The sequence below is a fragment of the Drosophila suzukii genome, chromosome 3 (assembly GCF_043229965.1).
Source record: "Drosophila suzukii chromosome 3, CBGP_Dsuzu_IsoJpt1.0, whole genome shotgun sequence".
Classification (NCBI taxonomy): Eukaryota; Metazoa; Arthropoda; class Insecta; order Diptera; family Drosophilidae; genus Drosophila; species Drosophila suzukii.
The window spans coordinates 52,319,556-52,341,438 of NC_092082.1; the positions used below are offsets into that span (position 1 = coordinate 52,319,556).

Consider the following 21,883-nt stretch of genomic DNA (forward strand, 5'->3'; position numbering starts at 1 on the left):
TACTACTTTAGCCAGCCGTACGGTGCCCTTCACTTCCGAAAATAAAGTTTCACTTGTAAATCACCTTGTGAATAACGCGTGACATGTCAGCTAGCGCGCGTGAAGAACAAGTGACACAAGTGAAAATTAAAATAAAATTTGTTCGAAGTCAATCGTGATTTCATTTACTCATTTGTCGTTTGGCCTGTCACCTGCAGGTGACACGTCCCACTTAAAATAAATTGTGAAAATCCGAATTCCAAAGAGTTTTCACTTATGAAAGTATAGAATTTAAAATACATTTAATTTTAATTACTTTTTACTTCATTTTTATTAAATTGTGTTATTTAGTTCTTTTGTTGAAGGACAATTATTGTTAATAAGCCTAGTTTTGTTTCGACAATTTGTTATTTACATTGATCATCGCCTTCTTTAAACATTTGTCCGGGTCCTCCGAATTTACGTACTTTAAACTTAGATCAATGCACAACATCTTAAACTTAGATTGACCTTATTATTAATAACAAAAATTAAAAATATCACTTTTAATAACAAAACAAATGTGTTTCGCTACGCACAATTCAAATAGCCTGCTTTTTTTTTAATTACTCAAACATAATGCACCAAGTCCTCTCACGCCTTTACTTGATTTCTTTTGTTTTCTCTTCCCTGTTGGCGGGTGCCACTGCTCCGGCCTTGAGTAAAAAATACAATATACATTTTTTTTAAATGTTTATATTAAAATGTTTTAAATATTTAAATAAATTTTAACATACTTAATTTCCTTAACTTAACTAAGAAAAATATTGTAATAATAATGTATAATGCGCAAACATAACATTATAAGTAAATTGAATTAAATTAATTTTACTATGATCAAAAAATGTACTTATATAATACAATATTATTCGTTTTTTATACCCGTTACTCGTAGACCAAAAGGGTATATTAGATTCGTCGGAAAGTATGTAACAGACAGAAGGAGGCGTTACCGACCCCATAAGATACTGAGATAATGCACACAGTTTTCTGAGATTCTTGCGCAGCACAAGTTTGTTTCAGCAGGGTGCCACACTCACTCTAACCCCCACAAGCCGCCCAAAACTGTGGCTCCTACAATTTTGATGCTAGAATAAAAATTTTAACTGAAATGTAATGTTTTCATCAATACCTATCGATTGACCCAAAAAAAATGTTGCCACGCTCACTTTAAAAAATTCGGTATAAGCTTCCGTTTAGCACCAACGCGTTGCAACGCCCGATTTTGTTCCAACTTTTCAAATCGACATTTTTTGGTTGTTTGTGATTACGGGAAAAATAGTCAAAGTTGGCGCAAAATATCGGTTGGAAAATATCAGTTTGGTTTTTTGCTGTTTCTCCCAAAATTATAACGAAAACCAAAAAATGTTTCAGACAAAAACAAAAGATATTTATAAATCAGATTTTTTGTTATAATCATTTTTTCTAAAACACAAAATGGCGTCAGATGGTTTAGATTAATCGATGACAGCATTTTAGGTGATGGACCTTTTTCGACTTTTTTAACGATATATCGTGTTTATGTTCCTTTTTCCCATTAAGCGAAATATACAAGTAAAATAAAATCAGGTACAAACATACATACCCTTCAGTTCCAAAAAAAAAGTTTCACTTATGAACCACCTTGTGAGTCCCGTGGCACATGTCCTCTTGCACAAATGAAGAACAAGTGACACTCCATATAGACAATTGTATGGAATGACCGCCTTTCCACAATCGAAAATTCAAATGAAAATTTTTCCAAGTCCCACGGGATTTCACTAGTTCCTTATACTCATTGGTCGGATGGCCTGTCGCGTGCCAATGACACCTCCCACGTGAAATCACTTGTGAAATTCATAAGATTTCCTATGAGTTTTCACTTATGAAAACACTTGCAAGTGACACGTCCCAAGTGAAATCACTTGTGAAATTGAGAATTTTTCCCATGAGTTTTCACTTATGAAAATATATAATTTAAGATACATACATGTTTAATTACATTTAAATTCATTTTAGTTAGATCATATTTTTCAGATTTTCCATTAAGGGACAATTATTGTTAGTATTTCTGATTTTTTGTTTTGTTAGTTTGTTTTTCACGTTTGTCACCGCCTTTCTTAAACATGTGTCCGGGTCCTCAGGGTCCTTGGCCAACGCTTCTGAAAAAATGTATGGGAATATGATTAAAAAATGCGTTTAACTTATTTATTTGTATTTAGAGCTGTGTATAAGCCCTTTGCGGGATTTTTTTGACAGAAAACATTTTATTATCCACTTTCGGCTAACGGAACCCATTGAATACCTTCAAAATTTACGTACTTTAAACTAAGATAAATGCACAACATCTTAATCTTAATGTAGCACCTATCTGACTTTATTATTTTAACTTAAAGAAACGATTAAAGTAACTTTGCTGCGCACAAAAAAATGTTAATACTAAATTGTTTTAAATATTGAAGTAAATTTTAACGGACTAAATTTCTATAACTAAACTAAAAAATTATATTGTAACAAAAATGTATAACAAGTAAACTGTTAAGATGTGTCCCCTGCCGGCAGCTCGGGGTCAAATTATTAAGATGTTCCCTTAGTCGTGCAAAACACTTTGGAAATTTAGACAATATAATTTCACTATTTATTTGTGGTTTTCGAGTGGTTTATATATAACAAGCAATCAAAAAGAATAACTCAGCTCCGTTAGCGTCGCGATGCAGTTCAATGCTCAGACTGACTTTTTCCTTTCTCTTCAGCAGTACCGAAAGCTCCTTTGCCCAAATTCTCCGCAGGTATTGGGCGCCGTGGGGCCAGATCGTGAATCTGAACCTGCCGTACGCCAATGGTAGACCATAGCATTAAAAGTGCCCTGAGAGTCCTGAGCTATACCTAGAATCTGAGAGGAGACAGAAAAAGAAATTGTGTGCATAAGCGTGAGCGACTAGAGCCGCTTTGAGGGAGACTATTCTTGTATCGGCAAGCGTCAGATCTTCGCTACCGAACACTTCAGCTGTCCTTGCTGACCCGGGTGAAGATCGATAATCCTTCTGAGCAGCCACTGCGATGTTGGGAATCTGTCGTCCTTGACGAGTACAAACTCGTCCAACCTTAAGTTTTCTGAACTTTGGGACCATTTTGGACGCTGCTGCAAAGAGCCAAGCCAATCCCTACTCCAGCCGTCCCAAAAATGGCGCAGCATTGATTGCCAAAGCAGAAACTGCTCCCTAAACTTGGAAGAGGCTGGTTGGTATTCTGTGGGCGCAAACATAGAGTCGCCGATTAAGAAGTGGGCCGGAGTGAGCACATCTAAGTCATCCGCGTACTGCGGCCTTGAGTTAAGGCACGCTTCTATGCTGACTAACACCGTGGTCATCTCCTCGTAGGTAAGCCTTCGATCCGCGATCACGCGCTTGAGATGGTGCTTGACCGACTTGACGTTGGCCTCCAAAAGCGCACCAAAGTTAGGCGACTGAGGCGGACTAAAATGCCAAGTGAGTCGTAGCTGGGACCACTTCGGAGCGATGAGCGTCTCATAGTCATCGCGGAATTGCTTCACCAAACCTTTGAGCTGACTGTCTGCTCCCACAAAATTGGTGCCGTTATCGCTATAAAGATCTTGGACCATCCCTCGACGCCCAGTAAACCGTTCGAATGCCAGCAGGAAGTGCTCCGTGGTGAGCCCGGTTACCAGCTCCAAATGAACTGCTTTCGTTTCGAGACAGATGAACACTGCAATGTAGCCTTTGTAGGTGCTCGACCCCCGAATCCGCGCCGCTCTGAGCTCAATGGCTCCGGTATAATCGACTCCTGTAGTGACGAAAGGCATCTGCGGCGGGTTTACCCGGTGAAGAGGCAGGTCTCCCATGAGCTGCGACGAGGTGGTTGGGTTGACGCGAAAACAGCGTATCGCTGGCGCGTGTGAGCCAAGGTCAGCTGCGCACCTCCGTGAAGCGAAGCTAGGTGAGAATGGTTAATAACCAGATCGGTAAAATGATGGGTACTGGGCAGAATAATAGAGTGGCGCCTGTTCGGCGGCAACGCAGAGAACCCGTAAAATATCCTCCACCAGAATGGGCGACAGTCGCAACAGATTGCTCTGAGAAGGAATCCGCTTTGAGTGTCTTACGGATTGAAGGTCCGCCGCGAACGATTCCTTCTGAACCATCCGTACGATGCAAAACATGGCGTCGTCGAGCTCTGGTATGCTCGAGGATCCTGCGCGTCGGCTCGGCTTGAGCGAAGCGTTGATAACAAAACGCCTTAGGTAGGCGACCACTCGAACGGCTCGACTATACGTGGAAGAACGGGCGATAAATGAAGGGACTGGAGAGGCGTGGTGGATCCGGAGCTTACCCGCTTTCGCATCCAACGCTGGCTCGGACGGTAAAATCGAGATGGGAAAGTGCTTCGGCCAAGAATCTCGCTCACGCGACAACTAGCCTCCACCACAGGGTAAAGTTCTGCAACTCCTTAGGTGCCAATCCTCTGGTCTCGCAGTCCACTTGGTTTTTCTTCGGTACCCAAGTGCCGCCATTGACTTGGGTCAGAATGGTCCAAGATGAATCCGACTCGGTTGGCCACAAAGGTCTTCCACCATTGTACGTCTCCAGTCAGCCAGTGCAAAACGATAGTGGCGTCCGTCCAAAAGAAAGTCTCCACTGGAACTCCGCCAATTTGAACCACTGTGGATAACCACCTGACAAGCTTGACTGCCAGTACTGCTCCGCTTAGTTTCGTCATGGGTATGGTTAACGGTTTGACTGATGTGACCTTTGCCTTGGCCGCCAGCAAGGTCGTGTCGACGGTCTCGTTGACGTGCTCGACTCGCAGGTAAACAGAGGCAGCATACGTCGACGACGACCCGTTGCAGAACGCATGCAGCTGCACAAAGGCTACGGAGGCCGGATCGTACTCAGTCCACCGACTGACGGCGATGTCCTCGATTCCTGGGAGGTCAGAGCGAAACGCTCGCCAACGCTCCAGAAGCGCTGCTGGCACCAGTGAGTCCCAGTTCAACGACACCTGCACTCCCTCGCTGTTCGCCACCTTGACGAAAGTCACCTCCTTTAAAATGAGCTTTCCAATTATGATGACCGGAGCTATCAGACCTAACGGATCGAAAAGACGCGCGATAGCGGCTAGCAAGGTCCTTTTCGTCGTGCAATCTGGAAAGTCACAATTCATTTTAAACTTGAAACAGTCGGAGTCTGGGAGCCAATACATCCCCAACGCCTTTACCGGATCTCTTTTATCCCAATTTAAAGGCGTCTGGCAGCATCGATGCTCCTGTGGAACAGAGCCTGGCAATCGCGGATCGTTACTCGACCATTTACGCAATTCCGTCCGAGCGATTTTATAGCTCCCACGACCTGCACCCGCTTCTCGTCCGCATCCTCCATAGTGTGTCGTCCACATATATCTCCTTCTTTAAGACCTCGGCAGCCCTTGGGAAAGAATCCTTCTCGTCCTGCGTTAAGTGGTGTATGACTCTAATGGCTGTGTATGGTGCGGATGCCGTTCCGAACGTCAGAGTCGACAGCGCGTGTGTCTTGATGTTTCCATCCTCCGCCCGCCATAAAATCCGCTGATATTGCGTGTCCTCCGGGTGAACGTCAATGCAGCGATACATTTTTTGAATGTCGGCTGCAAAAACAAACATATTTTCGCCAATTGAGAAGCATTGCAGACATGTCGTTTTGGAACGGGGCTCCAGTGAATAGAACATCATTTTCGGAGGCGTCGAACATTATCCTCTGCTTCTGCTTATAGACGGCATGATGGGGTAGCACACAAGACGCATGATGTATTCCGGCCGGGTGCGTACACATAAGCTGCTCTTGGATCCTTCCGCGACAGCGACTTGTCCCAAGGTGAAATACTCCTCAATGTCCTCAGTATACTGTATTCCTTGCACTGGGCGTGCCGCATAACGCCGTTCGAGCTGGAGAAATCGGTTAAGGGCTTCTTAGTGAGATCGTCCCAACACGATGTTGTGATCCATATACCTCTTAAAAGGGAGGCGCACCACGTAGCGTCCATCCGTTCGACGGGAATGCGTTCTTCGAAAGAACGATTCGCACCACCGATCCTCATCCGTACGAGCCGTCCGCTCTGGTACGGTCTCGATCTCGAAAAAAACCCTTGAGAAGCGCCTCCGCCTCGGAGACTACATGATGGCAACGGATCTGGGTGGAGCTGGTCGAGTCGGCGGGTTGACCTGAGAGAATCCATCCCAGCTGAGTCTGTTGAGCAATTAGCTCCGTAGGACTTCCTATTCGCGTACCGGACAGCATGATCTGCGCGATAAGGTCCACTCCCAAAACAAGGTCAATCCTCTTTCAAAGGTAGTACTCCGGATCCGCTAGCGGAAGTCCATGAATGTGGGTCCATCGTTGCCATGAGAGGCTTGTGCAGGGCAGCAGCATAGAGACCGTGGCCAACACGTATGCCGAAGAGACGTCTAACGAGAAACAATTATTAGTGCTTAGAACCTTGAAGTTAACCACGTACTTGCTCCTGGACTCAACCCCTTGGCCTACTCCGACAATGGACGTTCTAAAAAAAATTTTAATTGAAATGTATTAGTCTCGTCAATACCTATCGATTGATCTAAAAAAAGTTTGCCACGCCCACAAACTTCAAAAAGTCGTAAGTATGAACGCGGATATCTCGGAAATTATTAAAGATAGAGAATTGGGGCTTCAGATTTACATTTCGTAGCCTTGTACGCAGCGAATGTGTTTCACGCGAATATGCCACGCCCACAAACCGCCCAAACCTGTGGCGCCCACAATTTTCATGCTAGATACAAATTTTAACTGGAATGTATTAGCCTCGTCAATACCTATCGATTTATCCAAAAAAAGTTTGCCACGCCCACTCAAACGCCTAAAAGCCGCCTAAGCCTGTGGCGCCCACAATTTTTGTGCTGGAAAAAACTCTTAACTGAAATATATTAGTCTTGTCAATACCTATCGATTGATCAAAAAAAAGTTTGCCGCTCCCACTCTTATGCCCACAAGCCGCCCAAACCTGTTGTGCCCACAATTTTCATGCTAAATAGAAAATTTGAGCTGAAATGTATTAGTCTCTTCAATAACTATCGATTGACCAAAAAAAAAGTTGGCCACGCCCACTTTAACTCCCATAACGCTTAAATCTGTCTGCCGCCCACATAACCATATATTAAGATCGGGAGTCGGTGGCGCATTTCAATCTCGCTTTGCTGCTTGCATATCTCGATTTCCCTTTTGTCCCTTTAGATGAGTAACGTATATCTGATAGTAGAGGTACTTGACTGAAACAAACTTGCGCTGCGCAAGAAGCTCAGGAATTTGCATACCAAATCCCAACTTTCTAGCTTTTCTAGTTTCCGAGTTCTCAGCGTTCATCCGGACTTTATGGGGTCGGAAACGCTTCCTTCTGCCTGTTACATACTTTCCGATTAATCTAGTGTACCCTTTTACCCTACAAGTAACGGGTATTAAAACGAACAACGGACCGGCCGAAATTTGTCTCTGCGAGCGCAGAGTGCAGGCAGATTATAAGACAAAGAAAGAGAGGGATATCTCTGAATATCTGCCTCTCTTTTTTGCACGACCGTTTTCGTAGTCATTCTTCTACGATGCGCCGACTTCTCTGCTGACGTCAACAGCAGCGGCCAGAATTTTAGGCACAAATAAAAACAAAAATCTTTTTGCCGTCTGACATTTCCCTCCGAGCCTACTGCAGAACTGAAGAGTGGGCACAAGAATGCAAATCAAGTGAGCGAGATGAAAGAGAGGCTTATTGCGATGCCGCTGATATCAGAGCTTTGACTATGAGTCGTTAATTAATTGCTGTGGCTGGCCCGACAAATATATTATTATGCTACAAAATAGACTTCTGAATTTTTAAACGTACAGGGTGGCTGATGAAAGCCGCTACCAAAAAAAATTAAATAACTTTTTTTCTATTTAATGAATCTGGTTAATTTTTTTTTATTTTGTAGATTGACTTTTACATTTAACAAAAATGGATAACTGGGACACTGAAACAAGAATTTAGATTGTCCGCCGCTATCACGCACTGGAGTCCGTAGTATCGGTTCAAAGAGAGTATAGGCGCACGTTTGGCGGCAATCCTCCGAGCAGATGGACCATAATGAGACTTGTAAACAATTTTGCCAAGTCAACAGAAGACCTTAACATCGAAACCCTTCAGTTCGAACGGAGGAAACAATCGCTGCTGTAGCTGCTGCCATACAAAACAATCCACGTGTTTCGACAAGAAGCTTATCTGCTCAAATGGGTGTAAGCAGATAGTCATTACAGTCAATTATGCAGAAAGATTTGGACTTATTCCCATATAAAATTCAAATGGCCAACAAACTGAACACTGCAGACTTGCCGATTCGCTTGCCAGAAGATGCTACAAATGGTGGAAGAGGATGGAAACATGTTGAACTGTCTTTTCATGTCTGACGAGGCCCATTTCGATTTAAACGGCAACATAAACAAACAAAATTGTCGAATATGGAGTGCTTCCAACCCACAGATACTCCATGAGACGGAATTGCATCCACTTCGTGTCACAGTGTGGTGTGCATTTTCATCACGCTGCGTTGTCGGGCCCTACTTCTTCGAAGAAAACGGTCACATCGTTACGGTTACTGAAGACCGTTACTTGAGCATGTTGAGAGAGTTTTTCTATCCAGAACTACGCCGAATAAGAATTTCTTTCAACTCTGTGTGGTTTCACCAAGATGGTGCAGCTCCTCACATAGCCCAACCTGTTATGACAGAATTGCGACGAAAATTTCCCAATAAGTTGATATCCACATTCAACTCCAAATTCCGTTGGCCACCCAGGTCGCCTGACCTTACTGCACCTGACTTTTTCTTGTGGGGTTATTGCAAACAGGGAGTCTACAAAGCAAAACCAACAAATTTGAATGAACTAAGGCAATCCATTCGAGAAACAATTGCGGCTACTCCTGTCTCAACTCTCCAAGCAGTAATGAACAACTTTTTGGTAAGATGCCGCACATGCATCAACGAGCAGTGGGGCATTTAATTTTCATTATTTTAAAACTAATTAAGCTATATTTAATAAAATTGAATGAGATTTAACATGAATAAAAGAAAACTGAATTCCATACACTGAAAAAAAAATTATTTGAGTTTCTTAATGTAGCAAAATTTATCAGCCACCTTGTATATGGAGTTAAAATAACATGAACGGAGAATGCAAAATATTTCCTTGATTGAGGTACGTCGGCTACTTCCGAGTTGCTCTGCGATCGTGATTTCAACCTCTATTGTGGCATACGTTATAGCTAGCAGTCAGCCTGTGCGTTGGCGTTGGGTCTATGATCATATCAATGATCGGGCGCCTTCAAGCTTCTGCATGTATACATTTTGTTGCGGTCAGGTAATGGAAAGGTGCGCATGCTCGGGTAGATATTGTGCCCTGCTTAAGACATATTTATGAGCCATTTGTGGAAATGAAAAAATCTTAGATAATTCACGTTCTGGGTCGGAAACCAAAATGTGTGTTTGAAAGTATTCGCACACTTTTATTGGGGTTTTTTAAATTCTTAATTAGTTTAACAATTACAGGACACATCATTCTCAAATACAATCGAACGTGTTCCTCTAAGATATTAATCTTTGAATATTTTACGACATTTCACACGTATCGTTGAGATTGAATTTCAAAAATGGATTATTAAATTCCATTATCACGAGATCGATGTTGCCAGCACGCCTAAACAAAACAAATAAATGGCATTTGGGGAATTTCATCTAGGGATGTGACTTATGAATCCGTTATCGTTGGCTTTATTCATAAAATATATTGTTTATTCAATCGTTTTATAAGTATCGTATATAAAAATATTGTATTTGTAAGTAAATATACTTAAATATTTTATTTAAAATTTGTTTGTCTGCTGGAATCACCATTTATGCAGTGTAAGCATCAGTTCCGAAGCCATTGGCTATCATTTGCTGGTCAATCCAATCTCGTGCCAAAGCTGTATTGGCATAAGCTGCTGGCACTTCATCATTGCAACCAATTCCCCAAGCAACTATACCACTCTGCTGATATCGGTTTTCTGATGTAATCCCGATTGGACACGCTAATGGAGCTCCACCGTCACCTTGGCATGTATCAATTCCACGCTGCCCACCTGCGCATATAAATGACCTATCCAAGGTAAATTTGGGTCCAAGTCGAGTACTTTTAAGCCGCGATTGACAAGTATTAAATGCCACAATAGGCAAGGGCACACGTTTCATTATGACACTATATTTTCCAAAAGAACCGAAAACATCCTTGCCCCAGCCTGTGGAAAAACATGTGGTAGATGGTTCTGGAATAGCTTCTTGCTGTGGTAAACATATGACATTAATGTGATCATCCAAAACAACGCGCTCACTTAAAACTATAAGAGCAAAATCATTAGCTATGTTTCTGCTCTTGTATTGTGGATGTTTAATGACCGTTTGCACTGTTCTTTCTTGATAGGGTAGACGCTCTTTCGTTGTTTGTGTATCCCACTCTCCTGCACGGACAATAAAAGTTCCTGGTCCATGCGCTTCAACACAGTGTACCGCAGTCAAAACCACTCTTTGATGTATTAGTGATCCAGCACAGAAATAGCTTAGGTTTCCGAAGTGTAATAAAGCTACTGTCCATGGAAACTCGCCAAACCCAGCTTCATTTTGCGTCACCCCAGAAAGAGCAAAATCTAATCCACCTGTGTTGCGAACACCGCAGCCTCGTGGTTGGTTTGGTCTTTGATTTAAAGGTGTGGGATTTAAGGTTACATTACGCGTCTTATTATCCGCACAACACACGTCTACCGATGCAGGACATACCGGATCATCGGCGTTAAATCGAATATCAATCACACCAAATCCATCAAATGACCCGTCCTCAGTCACACTATTCGTTGACGGGTCGCACATATAATAAGGTACACAATTGCAAGATGTACTTTTGCCACTAATTGAGTTAAAGACTTTCTGTGTGCTTACGTCATCTAAAGGCTCAGGTGTAACGACTAATCCAATTCCGCTGATTTGTGACGCAAGACTGTTAGTTTTAGTGTTAAATATTTCTTCAATGTTTTTCTGAGCGTTTAAGTTTTGTTGAGGAGCAGGCGCTGAAGGAGCTACTGCTAGGATCGCCAATAACGCGGTCATAATACTTTTGTAGCCAATCATCTTAGTCTGCAAAGAACAACAATTCATTACTTTTTTTGTGGCATGCGGATTTGGGTTACTTGATACTAGCAGTAAAATAAATGTAATACTTTAAGTAGCTATACAATAAGTAAGTCACTGTGGACGGCAGTCCACCCATTGAAGAACACTTTCTGTGTGCTAAGGCGACTGCTATACATATACATATACAGCTGTGTTCATTGAAATAGCAGTGCATACGACCTGCACGTATAAAATCGAAAAACACTATTATAAACACAACATTGAAACAAAACTTAAATACAACAGTTTTAATTATTTATTTTTAAATAATTTAGGTGTTTTTTCCTGTTGGGTTCTTAAATATTTTAGCAAAAATGGATAATAACAAAAAAGAAAGACTTAAATATGGTGTTCATAGAAATAGCAGTCCTAAAAGAAAAATATGATAAAATTCAATATGGCTCATAAATAACTTAATTCTACTAAACATCGATTTGATTACGACCAAATATTTTGTAGTATGGCCTTTATTGGTTATTACAGGCTAACACCTTCGTGGCATGGAGTCCACCAAGTTTGCGGGAAATCTGACCCCTTTCCTTCTGCACAACTTGCCAAAGCTGCGGCTAAGAAGTCGGGAATTTCTTGGCAACAAAACGCTTATGTCCCTCGATAAGTTCTCAATCGGATTTAGATCCGGGGACTGTGCTGGACTCGACATTACGTCAATTTGTTTTTGACTAAACCATTCCTTGGGCAATTTGTTGGTGTGTTTAGGATCGTTGTCCTGCTGAAATGTCCATATTAACGACATTTCATCATCAGTATACGACAGAATGACGTTTCTCAGTATATTTACATAAACATGTTGGTCCATGATCTCATCGATCAAACGTATGGGGCCCACACCGCTGTATGAGAAATTTTCCCATACAATGATTTTAAGGCCACCTGCTTAACGGTCTTGAGATTTTGTTTTGGGTGGTACCCGGTGTATGGTGGCCGACGGACATACTATTTTAAACCTGTTCCACCAAAAAACACCAGCTAAGACTCATCTGTCCAAAGGATTTATCGACCCTTTGAAAGTGGATAGTTCAAGTGGGTTTTGGCAAACTTCAACCTGTCTTTAGGGTGTCTTTTACCAAGTAATGGCTCCTTTGGTGGACTTCTAGCATTCAAATTTTCATCGAACAGACTTCGGAGAATAGTGTCATCCCTGATTCCTAAGCTCAGATCCGCTTTTATAGTCCTACAGGACGCAAAAGGATAAGTTTTGCTGAAGCGCACTTTACGAACGTCCTCTATAATTGTGGTTTTCCGTATCGCATAACGTTTTTCGGGCTTCGGTTCATAGTTTATGGCATTGTAACCCATATTGGCTGTACATTTTAAGGGACACTGAATATATTGAAACGTTTTGCCTTCCTTTCTAAGCTCAATCAATTTTTCCTTTCTCCCTTGAAGCACTGAGGTCCTCTACCCACTAAAGATAATTATACCCGTTACTCGTAGAGTAAAAGGGTATACTAGATTCGTCGGAAAGTATGTAACAGGCAGAAGGAAGCGTTTCCGACCCCACAAAGTATATATATTCTTGATCAGGATCACTAGCCGAGTCGATCTAGCCATCCGTCTGTCCGTATGAACGCAGAGATCTCGGAAACTATGAGAGTTACAATACTGGGATTACGCACGCAGATTCCTGAGATTCCTGCTCAGCGCAAGTTTGTTTCAGTAGAGTGCCACGCCCACTCTAACGCCCACAAACCGCCCAAAACTGTGGCTCCTACAGTTTTGATGCTAGAATAAAGATTTAACTGAAATGTAATGTTCTCATCAATACCTATCGATTGACCTAAAAAAAAGTTTGCCACGCCCTCTTTAACGCCCACAAACCGCGAAAATCTGTGACGCCCACAATTTTTATTGTAGATAAAAAATTTTAACTGAAATGTATTGGTCTCGTCATTACCTATCGATTGATCAAAAAAAAATTTGACACGCCCACTCTAACGCCCATAACGCTTAAATCTGTATACCGTCGGTAGGTGGCGCATTTTAATCTCGCTTTGCTACTTTCATATCTCTATTTAGCTGAGTAACGGGTATCTGATAGTCGAGGTACTCGACTATAGCGTTCTTCCTTGTTTTTGTCTATAGTTATAGTGTATTATGGTTCGATTTATAATAATGGTCTTCATTGAAACCCATTTTTACCAAATTACAAAAATTTTCGGGACTTTTCCTGGAAGAAAATCAAAAACTGATATTTTAGTGAACAGCCAAAATGTTGTGTCCGTGTGCAAAAATTTGAAAGAAACCCAAAAACAGACCAAATCTAATGGGGTTTTTGCTTGTTTTGTTTCTCTATGATCCATTCTACAAAAGAAATGTACTAGCGATCAACTAATGAAAAGGACTATGCTAATAAACCGTTATATAGTTTCGCTTCTGTCGCACTGCTATTTTAATGAACAGAGCCACAGAACTTAAAATAGTTTTTGTCTTAGGGTCTTCATGGTTTTTTAAAATTTATTCTGTTAATTCTTATCGATATTTCACTAATCGAACAGTAATGTATCATACGAGTACATCGTGAACAGGTAGCGTACTATTTTTAAGCTCCTTTTTACTAATCATGATGCAAGAATTTGTGCACCATGAATAGTAACCATGTACTCGTACGTTCAGTAGCACTATCGTAAGAATTCCATCAGTGATATATGGTATTTGGGGAAAAGTTTGTAACAGGTAGAGGAAGCGGCTCCGACCCCATAAAGTAAATATATTATTGATCAGCATCACTAACCGAGTCGATCTAGCCCCATGTCCGTCTGTCCGTCCGTCCGGATGAACGCAGAGATCTCGGAAACTTTAAGAGCTAGGCAATTGGGACTTGGCATGCAGATTCCTAAGTTTCTTACGCAGCGCAAGTTTGTTTCAGCAGGGTGCCACGCTCACTCCAACATAGCGCCCAAAACTGTGGCTCCTACAGTTTTCAATACCTATCGATTGACCGCCCACAAACTTCAAAAAATCGTAAGTATGAACGAGTATATCGAGGAAACTATCAAATATAGAGAATTGGGATTTCAGACTTAGATTCCGTAGCCTTGTACGCAGAGAAAGTTTGTCACGCGAATATGCCACTCTAACGCCCACAAGCCGCCCAAACCTGTTTCATCCACAATTTTCATGCTAAATACAAAATTTGAACTGAAATATATTAGTCTCGTCAATACCTATCGATTGATCCAAAAAAAGTTTGCCACGCCCACTCTAACGCCCATAACGCTTTAATCAATCTACCGCATAACCATATATTGAGATCGCGGGTAGGTGGCGAATTTCAATCATGCTTTGCTGTTGCATATCTCCATTTCCCTTTGGTCCCTAAAGCTGAGTAACGGGTATCTGATAGTCGATGTACTCAACTATAGCGTTCTTCCATGTTAATAGTTAATAAACTATTTACTATTGCAATAACAAAAGACACACATCACGCGAACCTTACTATGTTAGTAGTGGCTTAACTATTAAACAAACAAAGCAAAAACAAAAACATTTATTCAATGGTGAAAGTCGCCATTGATTTTACAAAAAAAAGACTAAGCTTTTTTAATACTAAAAAAAAACGGCATTAGGAATAGAAAAATGTTTGCATTGTAGCAATGTTGTTTTTCTAAAAACAAAAAACGTAACAAAAATTTTTTAAAAATACTTTTTAAAAAAGCATAACAAAATTCCGCGCTTTATATCAGCTTCAGATTTAAGAAAATGTTCTTTTCTTAAGAAATTGTTCCTTGGAATTTAGAAAAAATCTCCTTTAATCGTAAAATAGGCCTAAGTAGGAAGTAGCCTAGGGGTCTGTCGGCTGTTTATTTTACATATGTTATTGAGGCTTATAGCCCCAAGTGTGGGTTCAGTCCAACGGCGAACTTGAAAGTTCACTGAATCCATAATCCATAAACACCCAGAATAACTCCGATTCCCAATTGGAACTGTTTTTTTTTTCATTATACAGTTGTGGCAACAAAAATAACACCAATGTGTAGGCAATTGCTCTTTGTGCTACAAAATGTTCACTTTTTGCAATGTTTTTATTCTGATTGTAAGGGTAAGTAGGGTTACATATCTATTATCTAAAATAAAAGTGGTTACGCGCATAATGCGGATGGTTTTTAAGATTTCGATACATTTATCAAAAAAGTAGCAAAGTTAAGCGGCAAAAAAATAGCACTATTAACGGTTTTCGTTTTAAAACTTCATATGCTCAGATTTTTTGGCTGTTTTTCGTTTTGTTGCATTAAGAATAAGTACTACTATTTGAATTGGTAAAATAATGAATAAAATAGTGTTCCCAATGGGTCATTAAGCGCACTGTAATGATAAAAATATATGGAAATTCAAAAAGCTAATTTATAAAGGCAATGCAAAAGGTAAGTTCGTCAAATTCTTTAAAATAATGATTAGTAGGTACCTAAAACAAGAACACAAAAGAATAGCACGCAGTGCGAAAGCCGCAATGACCCCATAACTGTTAAAAAGTCAGGTGCATGAATGCAAGTAGGTCCCGTTTAAACCGCCTATCAAGTTGAATATTTTTTTTTTTAATATTTGTAGGTACATAAAAAGTTGAATGTAATGTACATAAACAAAAACTATGCGCTTGACGTCAAAAAAAAAATTTTCCCTGCAGAGCATGGGTGAATTTGAAGGACGAGTTTTAAATAATGCCCACAATAAAAGGAAAACTCTTTTATGGTCTGGCGCTTGAAAATTGCTTATGCTTAGATGAAAAAGGCTTAAATTCACATCAGATAACCTACAAATCCAAATTGAATCCCCAATTCACATTTGCAAAGAATAATAATGATGAAGCAAGTATCATGGTATGGGCATATTCTCTTACTATAGTGATGGTACCATATCATAATGTGAACCCATAGAGGATCAACATGTTAACTTTGATAGCTCAGAAATTATGATGCAATTTTATTCGTAATACAAAATTAATTTATTGTGGAAGCTTTACCACAATTATAAACCAAGAAAAATCTGATAGAGAGTCGTCTAAAGTTTCAAACCCTTAAGCTAAATCGTATAATGGGGACCTTTCAAGAAAAAAAACTGCCCTTGAGCTATTTTGAAATAGCCACACAACAATTTCGTTAAGAAAGATCCTGGTGTCTAGTGATGTATAAGTACATACATTTCAATCAAAAAAATTTTTCAAATCGCTTTATTTTTAAGTTTTTAAAGACTTTTCTTTAAGTGGTGCTATTTTTGTTGCCGCATAACTTTGATACTTTTTTGATAATGTAACGAAATTTTAAAAACTATCCGCATTGTGGGAGTAACCACTTTTATTTTAGTTAATAGATATGTAACCCTACTTACCCTTACAAGCAGAATAAAAATATTGCAAACAAGAAAGGAAGTTAACTTCGGCAAGCCGAAGCTTGTATACCCTTGCAGTTATATTCATTAAATTTAAAAATACAAAAAATGATATTCCCAATTGTATATGTCAGAAAACACCAAAGCTATAATTTGTTTCATATTATTTTCCCACCAATTTTCCGATCGTTTCTATGGCAGCTATATGACAAAGTCGTCTGATTTTGATAAAATTAAATTCAAAATTCAGAACTAATTTAAAAATGTTATTTCCAAGCGTAGGAGGTTATTTGTTAAAAAACACGAAAGCAATAATTTGTTTCATATTATTTTCCAAGCAATTTTCCGATCGTTCATATGGCAGCTATATTATATAGTCGTCCGATTTTGACAAAATTAAACTCAAAATTCAGAACTAATTAAAAAATGTTATTTCCAAGCGTAAAAGGTTGTATGTTAAAAAACACCGAAGCTATAATTTGTTTCATATTATTTTCCCACCAATTTTCCGATCGTTCCTATGGCAGATATATGATATAGTCGTCCGATTTTGATAAAATTTAATTCGAAATTCAAAACTAATTAATAAATGTTATTTCCAAGCTATGGAGGTTATAAGTAAAACAAGGAAGAACGCTATAGTCGAGTACCTCGACTATCAGATACCCGTTACTCAGCTATATGGAGATATGCAAGCAGCAAAGCGAGATTAAAATGCGCCACCTACCGGCGGTATACAGATTTAAGCGTTATGGGCGTTAGAGTGGGCGAGGCAAATTTTTTTTGGATCAATCGATAGGTATCGACGAGACCAATACATTTCAGTTAAAATTTTTTATCTAGCATGAAAATTGTGGGCGTCACAGGTTTTCGCGGTTTGTGGGCGTTAAAGTGGGCGTGGCAAACTTTTTTTTGGGTCAATCGATAGGTATTGATGAGAACAATACATTTCAGCTAAAATTTTTATTCTAGCATCAAAACTGTAGGAGCCACAGTTTTGGGCGGTTTGTGGGCGTTAGAGTGGGCGTGGCACTGTGCCGAAACAAACTTGCGCTGCGTAAGAAGCTCAGGAATCTGCACGCCAAATCTCAATAGCCTAGCTCCCATAGTTTCCGAGATCTCAGCGTTCATCCGGACGGACAGACAGACGGACAGACGGACAGACGGACAGACGGACATGGCTAGATCGACTCGGCTAGTGATCCTGATCAAGAATATATATACTTTGTGGGGTCGGAAACGCTTCCTTCTGCCTGTTACATACTTTCCGACGAATCTAGTATACCCTTTTACTCTACGAGTAACGGGTATAAAAACACAAAAGATATAATTTAAAAAAATTTTTTTTTTCGATTGTTTCTATGGGAGGTATAAGATATAGTTGTCCGATCCGGCTGGTTCCGACTTATATAGTACCTGCAAGAGATATACGACTTTTGGAAAGTCTCAGCCCGATAGCTTTAAAACTGAGAGACTAGTTTGCGTAGAAACGGACGGACAGACGGACAGAAGGACATGGCTAGATCGACTCGTCTAGGCATGCTGATCAAGAATATATATACTTTATATGGTCGGAAACGTCTCCTTCACTGCGTTGCAAACTGAAATCAATATACCCTCGTATAAAAATGACAATTCTGTAGCACAAAGAAGAATTGCCTACACATTGGTGCTATTTTTGTTGCCGCAGCTGTATATACATTTCTCCAAAAATTTTCAACTAAAACAAGCGTGTCAATTTGTTCCCCTTTAACTTTAAAAATTCCTTCTGATTTCACGAACTTAAACTTGTACATTGCATTGGCAAGCTTCTGTACCCTGACTAAGGGCTATCATAAAAATGTTAATAGCTTTCAAGCTTCACAAAATGTCAAAACAGCATCATTTCGTTCATATTTTAACCGATTGTTCCTTTGGGAGCTATGCTTAAAATATATAAGTCCGTATGGTGAGTTAGCAGAATTATAATACCCTCAGGCAGAGCACAAAAATGTGTTTTGAGGATGTGGTTCTACCGGAACAAGACAAAAACGAGTGCACCCGTTGAATAGCTGCACATATGTACATACATATATATAAGTATTAACTGACCAAATACTGACCAATACTGTCTACATATGTACATGTCTTTTGGCTATTATTGACTCGTTATTATAAAATATTGATTATTTGTATAGTGGTAAATATTAATAAGCTGCAAAATGTAACAATATTGAACTTTAAGAATTACTATGTATATAAATGCGGCTGGTTTCCTTTAGTTGCTCTGAACACGAATAAAGCTTGCTGACTACTGCCGACGAGGGCTTAAGCCGAATAAGACACGTACATTTTCTGAAAGTTTACATATGTATGTATATACAGATGTACACACGAGCTCAAAGCTTGCAGCCATAGTCACAAGGTTGAATTGGTAATTAATAAAGAAAACTTTAGTGATAAGAACTGAAACCCATGCTTATAGTATAAGTCGACACATGTACTTATTTAACAAGTTTCTTAAAAACAGATGACCCGAAAACAAGAAATGAAGACAATTTCGGCATTTTCATACAGCAACTGAAACTATATTTTCGTTATTATTTTGTATCATTCCTTTGCAGCTTTGTTTATTTTTTAAACATTTATTATTATACCCGCTACTCGTAGAGTAAAAGGGTGTACTAGATTTGTCGGAAAATGTGTTACTAGAACAAGGCGTTTCTGACCCTTTAAAGAATATATATTCTTGATCAGGATCACTAGTGTAGTCGATCTAGACTGTCCGTCTTTATGGCAGTCTGTATGAACGACGAGATCTCGGACCCCATAAAAGCTAAATAGTTGTTGTACGGCATGTACAGATTGATTTAGCAGTGTTCTACGCCCACTCTAACTCTCCAATAATGCTAAAATTCGTTTATCACGCACAGTTCTCATTATTTTTGAAAATTTTATATAAAATTTTTATACCCGTTACTCGTAGAGTAAAAGGGTATACTAGATTCGTCGGAAAGTATGTAACAGGCAGAAGGAAGCGTTTCCGACCCCATAAACTATATATATTCTTGATCAGGATCACTAGCCGAGTCGATCTAGCCATGTCCGTCTGTCCGTCTGTCTGTCCGGATGAACGCTGAGTTCTCGGAAACTATGGGAGCTAGGCTATTGATATTTGGCGTGAGGATTCCTGAGCTTCTTACGCAGCGCAAGTTTGTTTCAGTAGAGTGCCACGCCCACTCTAACACAAACCGCCCAAAACTGTGGCTCCTACAGTTTTGATGCTAGAATAAAAATTTTAACTGAAATGTAATGTTCTCATCAATACCTATCGATTGACCCAAAAAAAGTTTGCCACGCCCACCCTAACGCTAATAAACCGCCCACAAACTTCAAAAAATCGTAAATATGAACGTGGATATCTCGGAAACTATCAAAGATAGAGAATTGGGATTTCAGATTTAGATTCCGTAGCCTTATACGCAGCGCAAGTTTGTCACGCGAATATGCCACGCCCACTCTAACGCCCACAAACCGCGAAAACCTGTGACGCCCACAATTTTTTTGCTAGATAAAAAATTTTAACTGAAATGTATTGGTCTCGTCAATACCTATCGACTGGTCCAAAAATTGCCACGCCCACTCTAACGCCCATAACGCTTAAATCTGTATACCGCCGGTAGGTGGCGCATTTTAATCTCGCTTTGCTACTTGCATATCTCTATTTAGCTGAGTAACGGGTATCTGATAGTCGAGGTACTCGACTATAGCGTTCTTCCTTGTTTTTGATTATCAACGTCCAATCTTTCTGTTTGCATTTTCCGTCTCCCTTGCACTCCCCTTAGCTGAGTAACGGGTATATGATAGTCGATGGCATCGACTATAGCATTCTCTCTGGTTTTTTTATCGTTCCTCTGACAGCAGTTTTATATTGTCCTTCCCTTTTTCAAAAGACTTAAATCGTAATTTGAAACTTATAAAGGAATATGCATCCAAATTAAGAATAAACAAGGAAGAACGCTATAGTCGAGTACCTCGACTATCAGATACCCGTTACTCAGCTAAATGGAGATATGCAAGCAGCAAAGCGAGATTAAAATGCGCCACCTACCGGCGGTATACAGATTTAAGCGTTATGGGCGTTAGAGTAGGCGTGGCAAAGTTTTTTTTGGATCAATCGATAGGTATTTACGAGACCAATACATTTCAGTTAAAATTTTTTATCTAGCATGAAAATTGTGGGCGTCACAAGTTTTTGCGGTTTGTGGGCGTTAAAGTGGGCGTGGCAAACTTTTTTTTGGGTCAATCGATAGGTATTGATGAGAACATTACATTTCAGCTAAAATTTTTATTCTAGCATCAAAACTGTAGGGCGGTTTGTGGGCGTTAGAGTGGGCGTGGCACTCTACTGAAACAAACTTGTGCTGCGTAAGAAGCTTAGGAATCTGCACGCCAAATCTCAATAGCCTAGCTCTCATAGTTTCCGAGATCTCAGCGTTCATCCGGACGGACAGACGGACAGACGGACATGGCTAGATCGACTCGGCTAGTGATCCTGATCAAGAATATATATACTTTATGGGGTCGGAAACGCTTCCTTCTGCCTGTTACATACTTTCCGACGAATCTAGTATACCCTTTTACTCTACGAGTAACGGGTATAAAAAGGATGAAGAACAACGATATTATAATTTTGTTTTTTAAGTTACTCGATCATTTCTACAAGAGCTTTCAAATTAAGTGGAGCATTCTGTCCTATTCAGACATAAATACTACCTACAATTAAGTAGAGACTTGGGAAAGTTTCACTCAGATAACTTTAAATCTAATAAAATAGTTTAAGTAGAAATGGCAGTGGAACATGGCTATATAGAGCAAGTGTATATATTTATAATATATATAATATAATATAATAATACAAAAATAATAAAAATATATAATATATAGCATAGGCTACATTTAATTTTTGCTTGTCAAACCGGTTATTAATGTATTTGCAGTAATAATGTATAATCTGCTTTTATCAAGGGAACACATGTCATTTTTTGGCTATTAAATGAAACTGCTTGACCAATGCGCTGTAAAAAAATTAAAAAGGTAAAGGTAAGGTAAACATTATACTCCACAGATTAAAGTTCGGTTGTCCGAAGTATTTTGATTTGAATTTGGTATTCACTTACAGGCCTGTTGAACATGACAAACTTTTAGCAATATTAGTACTTAAAAATCAAAACTGGGTTACAAGGACTCAGCATAAACAATTAAATAAACAGGCGAATAAATTAATTACTGTGGGCGGTGGTCCACTTAGTGAC

The 21,883-nt window shown here is 39.7% G+C and overlaps 3 protein-coding genes across 4 annotated transcripts; all 3 read right to left on the bottom strand.

The window, feature by feature from the left end:
- Positions 1–2,977: 2,977 nt before the first annotated feature.
- Positions 2,978–4,159, bottom strand: LOC139352822 (uncharacterized). Its single transcript, XM_070995457.1, has 2 exons — positions 3,996–4,159; positions 2,978–3,935 (listed from the first exon to the last, which is right to left on the bottom strand). Exons 1-2 carry the CDS (start codon positions 4,157–4,159, stop codon positions 2,978–2,980), a joined length of 1,122 nt encoding a protein of 373 aa, XP_070851558.1.
- Positions 4,160–4,464: 305 nt separating this feature from the next.
- LOC139352823 (uncharacterized) lies at positions 4,465–5,393 on the bottom strand. The gene is made up of 2 exons (XM_070995458.1): positions 5,321–5,393; positions 4,465–5,159 (listed from the first exon to the last, which is right to left on the bottom strand). Exons 1-2 carry the CDS (start codon positions 5,391–5,393, stop codon positions 4,465–4,467), a joined length of 768 nt encoding a protein of 255 aa, XP_070851559.1.
- Positions 5,394–9,809: 4,416 nt separating this feature from the next.
- LOC139353177 (phenoloxidase-activating factor 2-like) lies at positions 9,810–18,951 on the bottom strand. Of its 2 annotated transcripts, none has more exons than XM_070996626.1 (2): positions 18,820–18,951; positions 9,810–11,210 (listed from the first exon to the last, which is right to left on the bottom strand). In XM_070996626.1, the coding sequence occupies exon 2, from the start codon at positions 11,202–11,204 to the stop codon at positions 9,939–9,941; it is 1,266 nt and encodes a 421-aa protein (XP_070852727.1). In that variant the 5' UTR covers positions 11,205–11,210; positions 18,820–18,951; the 3' UTR covers positions 9,810–9,938. The 2 variants fall into 2 exon arrangements, with proteins under 2 accessions (XP_070852727.1, XP_070852728.1); XM_070996627.1 differs by having other exon boundaries at positions 18,692–18,826.
- Between the last annotated feature and the right edge of the window lie 2,932 nt (positions 18,952–21,883).

Excerpts from the sequence above, each read along its gene's own strand:
- LOC139352822 (XM_070995457.1), bottom strand. The coding sequence starts at position 4,159 with ATGGTTCAGAAGGAATCGTTCGCGGCGGACCTTCAATCCGTAAGACAC. Across the intron at positions 3,936-3,995 it reads CCACTCTATTATTCTGCCCA|GTGCGCAGCTGACCTTGGCT; the intron begins GTACCCATCATT and ends CGCTTCACGGAG.
- LOC139352823 (XM_070995458.1), bottom strand. The coding sequence starts at position 5,393 with ATGGAGGATGCGGACGAGAAGCGGGTGCAGGTCGTGGGAGCTATAAAA. Across the intron at positions 5,160-5,320 it reads CGGACGGAATTGCGTAAATG|ATTGCACGACGAAAAGGACC; the intron begins GTCGAGTAACGA and ends GTGACTTTCCAG.
- LOC139353177 (XM_070996626.1), bottom strand. The coding sequence starts at position 11,204 with ATGATTGGCTACAAAAGTATTATGACCGCGTTATTGGCGATCCTAGCA.